Source organism: Sphaerodactylus townsendi, linkage group LG02, assembly GCF_021028975.2.
Source record: "Sphaerodactylus townsendi isolate TG3544 linkage group LG02, MPM_Stown_v2.3, whole genome shotgun sequence".
NCBI classification, from domain to species: Eukaryota; Metazoa; Chordata; class Lepidosauria; order Squamata; family Sphaerodactylidae; genus Sphaerodactylus; species Sphaerodactylus townsendi.
In genome coordinates, this window is record NC_059426.1 from 118,492,031 (window position 1) to 118,505,382 (window position 13,352).

A 13,352-nucleotide genomic window follows, 5' to 3' on the forward strand; every position below is an offset into this window, starting at 1 on the left:
GCCACACCTGATGAGGAAGCCAGCATTCGACCTCACACAACCTCATGATTTGATTCCTGGGCTGAGCCCACTGCCGGCAGCAAGGCTAGGTAACTGGGCATTCTGGCAGGTGTCTGGTTGCTCCTCTTCCTTTCAGCCCCAGGGAGATGGGTCCTGCAGAGGTGGGAAGCAGCTGCCCCTTGCTGCAGTACCCTTTCTCTTCTTTCCCCATAACGGCTCCTGTTGGGGTAGCTCTTCTCCCTGCCACTGCAGTTGGGCTTGCTTCCCCCACACTCCCTGACTTCAGTGGGCAGCAAGTCTGACTTGGACTGCGGTAAGTGAGGGGGTGGCTGGCTGGCAAAGTCCAGGGAAGCGGTCCCTGGACATAGATTACAAGTTAAAAGTGGGGAGGATTTTGCACCCCTGAAATTTTAGCAATGGAATGCTTTGAGTCAAGGTTCTATGCAGTGGTAATCAGGTTACAATGAAAGATAGGAACAGAATAGCCAATTCCATGGCCATCATTTCAGATCTTTCATTACTGAAAACACAGGTTAAAGCTATTTATTCTGTGCTCATAATTTAGTTTAGATTTAAACAGAATAAGCAACTTTTATAGATCAAGATACAAATATAGAATTTGTAAGCTTCTCCAAACTAGTTAATACCTTTCAAAATTAAAACATCGTTCCTCACCTCAGGAAGACACTAGGCACTACTGTGTGTTACTTCATGTACTAAGGCTATTATTCAGAAAAAAAAATGCATGCCAGCAGTCTATCTGGATTCCATTTTCTAGGCATCACCACAAAAAGAAATGTTCTTATACTTTGCTTTATACTTACCATTGGAGCAGCCATTGCAAAAAGCAATTTTTCAGGGGTAGTTTTTCCAGAGTGCCTGTCCTTCGCTTGGCTGATTACAATCATAAAGTTATCATGGCAGCCTCCAAAGGTCAGCACAGAAGAGAATGTGTATGACAGCTTTAAGTGCTGCATGTAAACAAAAACAAGAGATTGGGGGAACATATTGTTATGGAAGACATCCTCCACTCCCTCCATTATATTTTATTAGGTCTTGCCTATTCAATAAGTAGATTAGAGTTCTTGTCTTCCACAAAACAGAATGTTGGAAAAACAACATTGCACATACTTGTAATTGTTGTTCATTGAGTGGTCTTCTGTGCAGGCATACATTGGACTGTGCACCCATAGACCTGCCACGGAGAAGAGTGACTTGCTTTTCTCTGCACATTCCTGCATCTCCAGAGTGCTCCCTGCCCCTCTCCCTAAAGCCAAAACAGTAATGAGGAGGCACAATCCCCTCTGTTTTCCAACCGCCACCACAGACCAGTTCCTCAGAGAGGAAAATGAACTCATACAGATAAGTGCAAAAGTGGTAAGAGGGAGGGATGTATGCCTGCACAGAAGACTACTCAAAGAACAACATTTACAGGTAAATGCAAAATTATTTTTCATCTTCATGGTCTTATGTGCTGTCCCACATTGGAGACTAGCAAACTAATCACTTTGGAGGTAGGGAGAGACTATGAACGAAGCCATTGTCACTGAATAATAGACCATGTAAGGTAGAAAAAGACAGTACTGTTGTATTACCAAGTTTACATAAACAGGCTCTGTAACACCACTTTCCCAACAGCTGCATCACTTCTTGAGTTCACTTCTTTGGCATAGTGCTGAATAAACGTTGGCAGATTGGATCACTTCACTGCCCAGCAGATGTCTCTGATATCCAAAGGTGTGACAAAAGCAGCTGATGAAGCCTGGGCACGTGTGGAGTGAGCATGCACAGTGATGGGACACTCTACTTGGCCTACAGCATAAGCCTTGTGGATAGTCTTGGTCACCCATCAGGGCAATGTTTGAGCAGATACATCATGGCCCTTACATGGCCCAGCAAAACATAGAAATAAATGTTGCTCTATCATATAATCTCTTGTTCTTTCCAATTAAAATAACAATGCTCTACGCACATTGAAGCAATGGAAGGCTTTTTCTGTATTTGATAGAGTTTGGAGAAAAAAATACAGGAAGGACTACATCCTAGCATGAATGAAATGCTGACACAATTTTAGGAAGATGCTCCACGGTAGAACAAAGAACACCTTGAAGATGTCTCAAACTACATCCTCGAGGGAAAGTTAGCATTTTCCTTGCTGATGAGTGGGACTTGGATTGGTGGACATGGCTAGTGGTCTTGTGAGGGGTAGATCGCTCTTGCTCTGCTGGCTTTGATCTCTTCTTGGGCTTCAATGAAGGGGGCAAGAAGAAGGCCCTGCTCCCATGGCCTAAAGTGGATGGCTATTGTAGCAGAGCTGAGATGACTTACCTCTGGGGTGGATTAAAGGGTATGGAGCCAAGGAATGTTCATACAAGGTTGCCTTTCACCTCAAAGCCCTGAATGGTGAACCTTTGGGGTAAGGTGCAAACAGGCCTTACAAGAGGCTGGAATATGTTCCTCACTGAGGCACAAAAAACAATTAGAATGGCCATCATTCTTGCCACCTTCACTCCGTACTTGGGAGCATTTCTTGAACAATGTCTATCCCTTCTTCTCTATTGAAGCTGAGAGAAAAGAAATAACTAGTTTGACAAAGGCAGGAACACAAGAAAACATGTCCTCTCAATGTGACAGTGAAAAGAGAACTGGGGGGATCGCTCCCTCCCTCTCCAACTCATGACCAGGGGAGGGGAGTGCTCTGGAAATGCAGGAATGCAGAGAATAGCTTGTCACTCTTCTCTGCACATCAGACCATGAAGATGAATTATACTTAGGAGACCTAAAGTTTAGTTATTGTTTCTGTGTTACTTTTTCTACCTAGAAATTCATATTTGTGTATGCAAAAATGTAAAGGTATGTTTTCTGTGGCCCTTTCCCCACTTACCGTTTGCCGCGCGCTACTGCCCCCAAATAGCGCGTGGTCCAGCGGTGCTCCCCACGAGCCAGGGCGGCGACAACGCAGCTGCCCTGACTCTGCGCTCCAACGTCCCTTCAGCGCGTGTCATTTCTGATGCTGGAAGAAACAGCACCTTCTGACTGCCCCACGTGGGGCAGTGGGGAACACCACCCTGCGCCGGAAATGGCTCGCACTGGGAGTGGCGCGCCGTAAATCGTAAGTGGGGAAAGGGCCTATTACTGAAATGGAAAAGTGATATATACCATGGTTTCCAATATGAACTTTGGGTAAAAACTCAAGTTAATTATATATTATATTATATTATATTATATTATATTATATTATATTATATTATATTATATTATATGTGTGTGTGTGTGTGTGTGTTCGTGTGTGTTATTTTAACATAAATGTTTATAAACCATATTTTTTGTGCTCCCCTTTTCAGAAGCAGCGTAAAATTCAGTATGGCCTTAATAGGATAAGCTTCCAAAAAAAGAAAGAAATAATCTCATAAAATGCACAGGTTGAATAAAATTAAACAGGAGTCTACTGGCACCTTAATGACAAATAAAATATATCCAACATAAGTTTTTATTGACTATAATGTTCATCTCCATAAAATATTTATATGCTGGAAAGTCTTTAAGGTGCAGGTGGACCTTATTCCAGATACAACAGACTAACAGGTTGAGCAGGCATTATGAGACAGCAGAATTATGTACCCAGGCAGAAAATGCTCATTCCAAAGTAATATCAACACCATGGAATTTTTAAAAAGTGCTTCCGTCTCCCTTTTATTTACCTAATCTACCAGGCTGGAAGAAGTTAGTTTTATCCTCAGATCTGGCAGAAAAGTTTGACTTACATTCCAAGTGCTTCCATCAGGATGTAAGACTGGTCTTTTTCAGAGGATTTTTGGTGGAAGGCAAAATAGTAAAGTTGCGTTGAACTCAGTTTACTGTCTTTTAAATGGGTTTGTATATTTTAACTTGTTCAACCTTGCAGCTTTTGTGATTTTGTTAGCTGCCTTGAGTTTGAAGGGACAAGTTGGTGGGTATAAATATTTCAAATAAATGAATGAATAAACAGCCCCAGCAACAACAACCTGGCCCTACCAGACACTAAGGGACAGCTGTTTCTTCACTTGGTATGCAACAACAGTGTGACTCACAACATTGTGTAGGCATCTTGGTATACAAGAATGGACCTTCATGAATGAAATTAAAAATGTGGAAATCAGTTCTTATGCAAGAATAATTTTGAGCAATTTCTTAACCCAAGATAATAACTTTAAAGCACATTAAAATGTCGTATGCATGATGAAATCATATCTATGCATATAATCCAAGAGCAGTTAAATTTTACCAAATTGGGAGTTGGTTTTATCTCTAAATAATGAAAAACCCACAAACATTTTATTTCTAAAACCAGACTCTGTTATAGTCTCTTGGTTTAATTCTTACTATGGCGTTTTTCCCATGGCCAATATATCCTCGGATAAGGAAGTGAATCATCCTGGTTTGGGCATGAATTCCGCAAGGCTTCTGTGCCTAAATCGGGCCCGCCCCGCGAGAACTGCCTCATCCCGCGGCTTTCAAAAAATGATAAAATTGGTGATTCTTTTGAAAAAGCTAGTGCCAACCCAGTGTTTATGCAAACACCACGGGAGACAGGTTGGTTCATTTTTCCGGCATTGCCGCCTGCTCTTCCTGCCCCTTAGCTGCCAATCAGAATGTTGGAAAAACGGAATCTACGTAAACATACACAAACTACGTAAATGACATAATTGTAAACGTTCACGTGGAAAATGAAAATAAACTGGGGGCTCATGCATAATTTACTGGAGTTCTTCCTTCCGGCCTGAATGCGCTGATGGGCAGCCGTGTGAAGGGAGAAACCGGAATAAAAACACTCTGGGATATATGATTCCGGGTCTATCCCAGGATATTTTGTCTGTGGGGAAAACGTCTATATTTCCTGTAAAAAGAATCAAGGGTGTATTTTTTCAAGTTAGAGTAGTTTTTTTCAAGTAGTTCTGCTTCTTTCTCTGGCTAAAGAAGGTATCTTAGATCTCAAGCCTCTAAATCATCAGATTATTGGGAACAGTTTCTGCAAAGAAGTGATCATATTTATCTGCTTGCATGTGAATGTCTAGCATTTCTCACCATAGTGCTGTATTCCAGTATACTGATTCCATCTTCATTCACAGCTATCCACAATGGACTGTCTTCCAGGGGAAAAGGCAGGACAGGCTGAAGAAATACCAACAAAACCAACACCACACATCAACTCTTTTGTAATTTCATGCTGTCACCACTCTTTGGAAATCAGAACAATGTTATCATCAGTATTGTTTCACGCTATGGAAAAAGCCTACATGGCAGTTCATGATGTGGAAAGTGTAAATTTGTATTAAGCCCTCAGTTTCTGCTCAGTGATGATTTCCCTGGCTAGTCTTGGACAATCCATAGTCTCCCAATGAAATGATTTAAGAAAACTGAGATAAAGTCTCCTTCAACTTAGAAGTGCTTGATTCAAATAAGGAGCATAATTGTCCAGGAGGGGTTTGTTTGTTTTACAAAGGGAACAAGTTTCTAGTTTTAATATCTAGAGAAAGTTTAGGCAGTTTTCATGGTATGTATTTGGTTTTGGGGTGGGTGTTTTTTGCATTTTTTCTAATTTTCTAATTCAGTTTTACTGCACTGTTTATCCTACCTATTATGCTGTTTTCCTTCTACAATTTTTAATCTTGCTTTTTTGAATGTTATTGCATTATACTGTTGTCTTGCATTAATCTCTAATTTTGTAACTCAGTTTTAATTATTGTATGTGTTAATTTTTTTCAAAAAAAGAAAGACTGAGTATTAATTAAAATTATTAATATATAATGCAAGAGTCATAGACAGGAGAAGAACTTGGACAAATGTTTCTTTGATTAAATATTTTTAAGGTTTGCTCTATTACTATACCTTGTCTCAATGAAAGAAAGAAACGTGGTTGTGTGTGTGGTGCGGCAGAAGTGAACACTGCATCCTCCTGCAGTTCTAAAAATTCCCAATTCTCTGATAGCATTTTAAAAGCTATTTGAAACACCACTTTATTCTGTGCACTATTAAGCTTGCTACTTTGATAAAACAACATTTTAGTGCATCCAAAAATTATCTGCAGTACCTGCCTTTTTCTCATAACTGCGTCCGCCATTTTGTGTTCTGTGCTCCAGCAGGTTCCGTGCAAAAGCTGACACAAAATGACACAGTTACAAGAAAAAGGCAAGTACTGCAGATAGTCTTTGGAAGCACTAAAATGCTCTTTTGTCAAAGTAGCAAGCTTAATAGTGCACAGAATAAAGTGGTGTTTCAAATAGCTTTTCAAATGCTATTGGAGAATTGGGACTGGGGGGCAGGGACAGAACTGGGCAAGCACTAGATCACAGCGGAGCATTCAACTGCACAGTAGGTTCAGGAAGTGGCCGCAGATTAATTCAACACTGAGGTTCTTTTTTCTGAGACAAAGTATAGCAATTTTCATTACAATTTCCAAAGGTATTTATGATGACTTAGTGTCCCCTAGTGGTTGGAAGAATACATGCTTAACAATTGGAACTACATAACAGAGCTAACATGAGAAAAACGTTGCTATCTCTTTTTTTAAAAGTCACTACTCATTCTAGAAGAGACATTCTGTGGAATACTGTTCAAGAGTGATTGTGCAACTAAATACACAAAATTACCTTAGCAATAAAGAGTTTGGCTCCAAAGAGGGGCCATTTCCGAGCCACAGTCAAAAAAATCCGGACACATTCTGGAGAAGAACACCCGTGCAGCATCATCCACTTTGCAGCCAGTTGGTCAGCCAGCTGCCTGTGGGAATAATATCACAGCTTCTTCTGATTTGGCTACTACAAAACAACTACATTAACATTGTATCTTTGTTAACAGATTCACCATCTCAGATCTTTCCTTACATCCTGGTGATCAGATTTCACAAGCCAATAACCTTATTTAAGAGAACCAGATTTTGGGAATGTTATTCTTGGATGTGATGTGTGGCACAAATTATTAAGCACCTGCTTTTTTCCATGAAAAGGTGTGACATTTCAGAAGAAGCTTACTGAGAAGCAGCATGAATTTTATTCTACAGCACAGGTAGGTACAATTTGATGCTGTGCTCTGTCTTCTTTTTTATTGGCTGCGAGAATCTGTTTTACTTTGGCCTATATGTAATTAATTATCAGACCTGACTTGATAGGGACACTAACTAATCTCTACCTGACCTAATTACCGGTACCCCACCCTCCAACCACCTTCATTTTTTATATTTCCTTTTCTCCCCTCACTATTCATCTATATAAAACTGCTGGGAGAGGACATCTGGAGAATTTGGCTGAGTTGCCACCAACATGCAGATGATACTCAGCTCTGGTTTGCACTACCAGCAGATCCCAGAGAGGCTGTGGAAACCATGATCAGGTGACTGGAGGCAGTTTTGGGATGGATGAGTGTAGCGCGCCCTCCTCTCTTTCTCTTCTCTGTGTCCTTTTCTATTTTTTCTTTTCATTTATTTCTCTATCTTTATTTTGTAGGCTGTCACCAGGAATAAAATCCCCAAAACCCCTCTTTTATTTCCCCTTTTGTTTTATTCTTTTCTTGGTAGTGTGTACAAGATGTAAGGCAAAAGGAATGGCATTTGTGGTACTAAGGAAAATCAGGTGGGAGTTCCAATATTTCATTGAACCAAAATAAGATTTGCTTTATAACTGGTAGGTAACTTCAAGGTTCCAAACAAAATTATTTACAAAAATTAAAATAAAATCTGAGGTACCAAATACTTTAAATAATTTCCAATCAGAATAAAGTCATTCTGACCCTGTTCACTTCTTCTCTCTCTATCTCTTATACTGTTCTCTCGGACTAGAATTTAACCTTTTCACTCTCACAAGGAAAGTATGTCACCCTTTGTCACACCCACACAGCTTCTGTCCTTTTCGGACTTACTCAAATTCTTCTTCAGAGAGAGTTCTGATGCTCTAACTTTGACAGTTTCTATATTCCTCACAGATTAATACACATCAAAACTAATTTCAGTTTATTCCTCTCTCCTAGTAAAAACAGTCAAGATTTCTCTCATACAACTTCACCCTCCTACACACAGATCTCTGACTCTGCCCTCTTTTTTTCCCTCATCCAGGCAACTCCTCTCAAAAACCAATCACAGCTTACCTGCCTTTTTCTGGCCATTCTCTCTCTGTCTCCTATTCAGCACTCAGTTTAAAGACACACAAACCTACAATCATCTCAATCCAACCTTATAATCGTCACAATGAGGGTTAACAAACTGAAACTTAATCACAACAAAATGGAGGTGCTACTGGTAGGGAAGGGTCTGACCCAGGAAATGGGTTATTCAATATTCTGGATGAGGTTGCACTCTCCCTAAAGGTTCATAGCCTGGAGGAGCTCCTGGACCCATACCTCCTGTTAGATAAACAGGCAGTAGTGGGGTGCCTTTCACCAAATTTGGCTGGTAAGCCAGCTACAGCCTTCCTTGGGCAGAAAAGATCTTGGCACTATGGTGCATACCCTGGCAACATCTGGATTAGATTACTGCAGTGCACTCTATGTGGGGTTGCCCTTGAAGATGGTCTGGAAGCTACAGTTGGTACAGAATTTTGTGGCAAAGCATTGATTAGACTAGAGTAAGTTGTAGGGACCATATTTAGACATTTAGTCTCTTACCTTATCTGTTCAGGTACAGCATGGTGCTTGTAATGCTTGGGATAGAATTTGTCTAGTACCATCTGGAGAAGATGTTGCATTTTGGAATGTGATGACCCCCCAGGGTTCAATAGTACTGGTCGATCCAAATCCCCATAATCCACCTAAGAAAAAAGATAAGGTAAAATGGGGATTAAAGAGATTGACAACTCTGGCTTTGCATCAGCAGTATGCATTTTGTAGAAAGTAAGCAGTAACAGTAACTGTACCTGTAATCCTCAAAGCACTTTACTGGGAGTAAGCCCCACTGAATAGAGTAGGATTCTGAGCAGACTTGCTAAAGAATGAGAAAGAGGCTTTCTACAATTTGTTTATTTTGTTTATACTTTGTTTACCATGCACATCTGGGGACTCAAGGCAGTTTGTATGTGTTAAGTGCTTTCAAGTTGCTTCTGTCTTGTGGCGACCCTATGAATAATGACCTCCAAAACATCCTATCATTAACAGCCTTGCTCAGGTCTTGCAAACTGAGGGCTGTGATTTCCTCTAGAGAATCAATCCATCTCATGTTAGGTCTTTGTCTTTTCTGCTGCCTTCCACCTTTCCTAGCATTATTGTCTTTTCCAGTGAATCCTGTCTTCTCATAACGTGACCAAAGTACGATAGCCATTTTAACTTCTAGGGAGAGTTCAGGATTGATTAGATCTAGAACCCACTTATATCCATAAAACTCTCCTCCAACATCATATTCCAAACTAATCAATTTTCCTCTTGTCAGTTTTCTTCATTGCCTAACTTTCACATCCATACATTGTAAGGGGAAATACTATAATATGAATTATCTTGCTCTTGGACACCAGAGACACATCCTTACACTTAAGAATCTTTTAAAAGTACATGGCTGCCCTTCCATGGGAGCTTATAGAATCAATATATTGTTATGGCCCCTGACACCCCCAGAATATTATTAATATATATTTCTGCTTTAAAATCACATTGGCAAAAGCCAGTTGCCAAAAAGCACTCCTCTGGGTGTAGGTAGCCGCATGATCACTTGGCCACAAGCTAAAGGTGAAAACTACTTTAACAAAAGCTGAATAAAGATAATGAGTTACTCCTGGTAACCTGGAGGTCTCATTTGAATTGCTAGCATGCTTGATTACCACACCTTGCTATAGAAACTGTTAAAGACGAAGAATATGGAAAGCCACCTCAGTATCAGATACTACCATTTCCCTATCTCTTCTGGAAACCAAGTCAGCAACAAAGGGTTGCTTCTCTGCATCTCCTCTACCTTTGTCATGACTCTCCTAAAACCACTCACCTTATCCCGATCTAAATGTCTCAGCTAAATCTGAATATCCTGGGCAGTGACTCTCAAGAGTTAATCTGCATGGAAGCCTTTCAGCGTTTCCTCGTTTAGCTTAACAAAGCAATTTTGGCCCCATTGTCCCGGGTTTAGCAGCAGATGAGCTGACTAATTACCTCAGCACCCCCCCAAAACCCAGCACAGGATGTGGAACTTTCTAGCGTGATTGGTCATTCCTTTTTCCCACCAAGGAACGGACATCTACCTTATAAAAAAGTTTAGCTCACCTGCCACTAACCTTGCACTCCAATTCTGGCTCTGTAGCTGCACTCTCTTTGGTCTGGTTAGGTTGAGAACCACGATATCATCCCTTACAGCCTGGATTCAGATGCTGGTTATTTGAATCCTTGCCTTCTACAAGATCTTCTTCCAGCTGAATTTAGGTAGCAGTATTACCTTGCTAAAATTCCACATTCCCCCTCTATCTTCCCACCTACCTTTCAAACCTTTCTATATACTAGGAACTTGTGTGTATGTGCTCTTGTGTAAGTTCTTTACTTTGTATGTGTATGCATTTTTGAACCAGAATTTATATATAAACATTTTAAAAACTCAATTTGGACTCTTGCATTACTCTGTGGAATATTCATTGCCAGAATTCCTTCCCCGTATTATACAGTCTAAAAGATCTCCTCTTGGCCCCTCTTGCTGCCAACGTGAGTGCTCATTCCCCTTTGCTACTTTTAAAACCATATGTGTGCTGTTACACTCTTAGCAGCTGGTGGAGATTCCCTTTAATAAAGCCCTTACCCCTGTTAGGCCAGTAACAATATCTAACTCTCAGCATGGCCCTGTCTGTGGATACTTAAATCCGGAGATTTGGACAATGAACTGACAAACCAGCTCTTTCTACAAACCTGAAAAACTAGGTTTGCAGAGCATTCTGAAATATGAAAAAATACATTGGGGTAACTCCCCCTGTCCAAATAGCAGAAACAGCACCTATAGCTTTAAGAATCCCAGTGGTCATTGTGGGTGCTGCTAAGCAATCGCAACAGTACTGCCAGCCTTAAAGCCTTGGTTTGAGTCATTAAAAGACAGGGCCCTTTCCAGTGCTGTTTTGGCCTTTGAGGAAGAACTCTTTGTGACCAAGTTTGGCAACAATCACTGGGCAACTTGCTACCTTGCAACTTGCATGATACACACACCCAGTCTTGGCAGCTCGCTTCAGCACCACCTCACAAAAGTCAGTACAATATGCTGCTTTGGGTTCCCATTTGGGAGAAAAGCAGAGTACACATAACTTAAATACATAATAAATAAAGCTGAAAAGTAGTGGGCAGGGAAGGTTGGTGGGCAGGAAGAAGAGAAGGAAGCAGGGAAAGGGGAAATACTGGCAGGAGGAGGGAAAGAGGAAACAGTGAGTGGAGAAAGAAACAGGAGACTTAGGTGCTTCCCACAAGTGGATTCTCCATTTGTAAATCTATAAAAAATCAAACCAAAAAAAGATAAATAAAAGTGTATCACAAAGCGTATCTTTGAAAGTGTATCTACAGGGAAATTCCTGTAGATCTGGGGACAAGGCTTGGGGCATGATGCCACAGAGTCCTCTCTTTTAAAGTAACTATTTTCTCCAGATGAATGGTGATTCTAGGAGATCTCCAGGCCCCACCTGGAGTTTGGCAACCCTAGAAAGGCAGGGGTTGGGGAAGGGAATACTTTAGTGAAGTTCAGTGCCATAATGTCCAGCCACCTTCTCCAGGCAAACTGATCTCTGTAATTTGACACAGCTGCCTGAGCTCACAGAAATGCCACCACAAAAAAATGACACCACTGAAATACTACCATTTTTGTGTCCTTCTAAAGGACTTGACACATGGCTTCCTGTTACACAATAGCACTGATGTGATGTAGGAAATGTGCAATTTGCAACAGAGGTCAAACTCTCATATTATGAGGAAGGGACAGTCAGCAAGGAAAGGTGGATGGACTTAAGAGGGTACACAGGTTCATTCCAGGCAGTCCAAAAACAAGGAGTTCACTGCTCACCTGGGCCATCAGAGCTGCCATTTCCAGAGCCAGCTCCTTATTGACAGGGAACCTCCCACTGGCTATATCACCACTAATCTGGAAAGCCAACAGCAAGCGCTCTCGATCTGTTTCACCTTTTGCTTGATATCGAAAATACTGTCTGGTTTGGAGAAAAATGCCAAGTATTATTATAGCATAGCATCTGATCTAAATTAACAACTTGGCTAGATAGTTTTAAACTTATACAATTAATTGCACAAGCAAAATGATTCAGAGCTCTCCCGCAATACCTTCCATGCATATGCAGACAACCTCTGTTTCCCACGTTCTGATTGGCTGAATCTCCCCCCCCCCCGTTCCCCCCACTCACTTTCACTATTTTAGTTTTAAATGACTCTGAACACAAAACAGGCGATGAGAATTGGCCCCCTTGTACCTCCCCCCTTTAAAATCCTTGTGTGTGCGAGGGAATCGTTGCGCTCCTGTTCGTGGTGCCTGCACACGCCGTAGGTATAGATTTTTTGTAGGGGGGTTCGGGGGTGGGGCCACATGCCTCCCCAAGCCCCGCCCCAGCCTCAGTATTTATTTATTTATTTATATTTCACATTTCTACCCTGCCAATTTTCCAAGGGACTTTTCTCAAGGCAGTTTACATACTTATAAAAATACAATAATATAAAACGTTACAAAGTGTAAACATTAAAACATTACAAAAAAGTAAACATTTGGAGGATATAAACATATATTAACAGAAATATAAACATTTGGAGGAGCTTAATAGAGAAGAAAGAGAAAGGAGCGCTCTAACACATTTGGTAACTCCATTCTTCTTCCCAGAGTTCTCCACTATCATCTTTACAACACCCTCTGAGGTAGCAGAGTTTGAGAACATGTGACAGGGCCAAGGTCATCCAGCTAGGTTCTGCAGCAGACTGGGGATTCGAACTCGGGGCTCCCGAATCTTAGCACAACACTCTACCCACCACACCCCGCTGCCCAGTCAGAGACAGGCAGGGAGGCTCCTGGGATGCCCATTGGAGCAGCTCTCCGAGGCCAGGGACAGCAGACTTCCCTGCCCCACCCCACCCCACCTCACCCCCAATCTCCAGCTGGGCTCCCAGCCAGCAGTACCTTCTGCCCTCTCCTTTGGGCAGAGGTGTAGCTAGGGAAAATGGAGCCTGGTGCAAAATCTGAGTTTTGCCCCCCCCCCCCCCCCCATGGCCAGCCGCTGGGATGCTGGCATCCACCCCCAAACAGAATCACTTTCAATGATGTTTAAACTAGGGAGCCCAGATTCTCCTTTTAAATCCACCTTAAAGGGAAAATCTGGGGTCCCCAGTTAATCCCCCACCCTTAAACAGCATCACTTTCAAAGGGGACCTCAGATTCTCCCTTTAAA

At 41.6% G+C, this 13,352-nt stretch overlaps 1 protein-coding gene across 4 annotated transcripts in view; it reads right to left on the reverse strand.

The window, feature by feature from the left end:
* The window catches only part of PLEKHH1 (pleckstrin homology, MyTH4 and FERM domain containing H1), a 69,161-nt gene that overhangs the window by 6,329 nt on the left and 49,480 nt on the right, over positions 1–13,352 (reverse strand). For 3 of the 4 annotated variants that reach the window (XM_048484001.1, XM_048484000.1, XM_048484003.1), the window contains 5 exons: positions 11,972–12,113; positions 8,635–8,777; positions 6,630–6,759; positions 5,065–5,151; positions 825–971 (listed from right to left, as the gene is read on the reverse strand). In XM_048484001.1, the coding sequence (XP_048339958.1) occupies positions 825–971; positions 5,065–5,151; positions 6,630–6,759; positions 8,635–8,777; positions 11,972–12,113 (649 nt within the window). Of the gene's footprint in view, positions 1–824; positions 972–4,331; positions 5,152–6,629; positions 6,760–8,634; positions 8,778–11,971; positions 12,114–13,352 lie in introns of those variants that run through there. The other variant, XM_048484002.1, reaches the window with a different exon arrangement.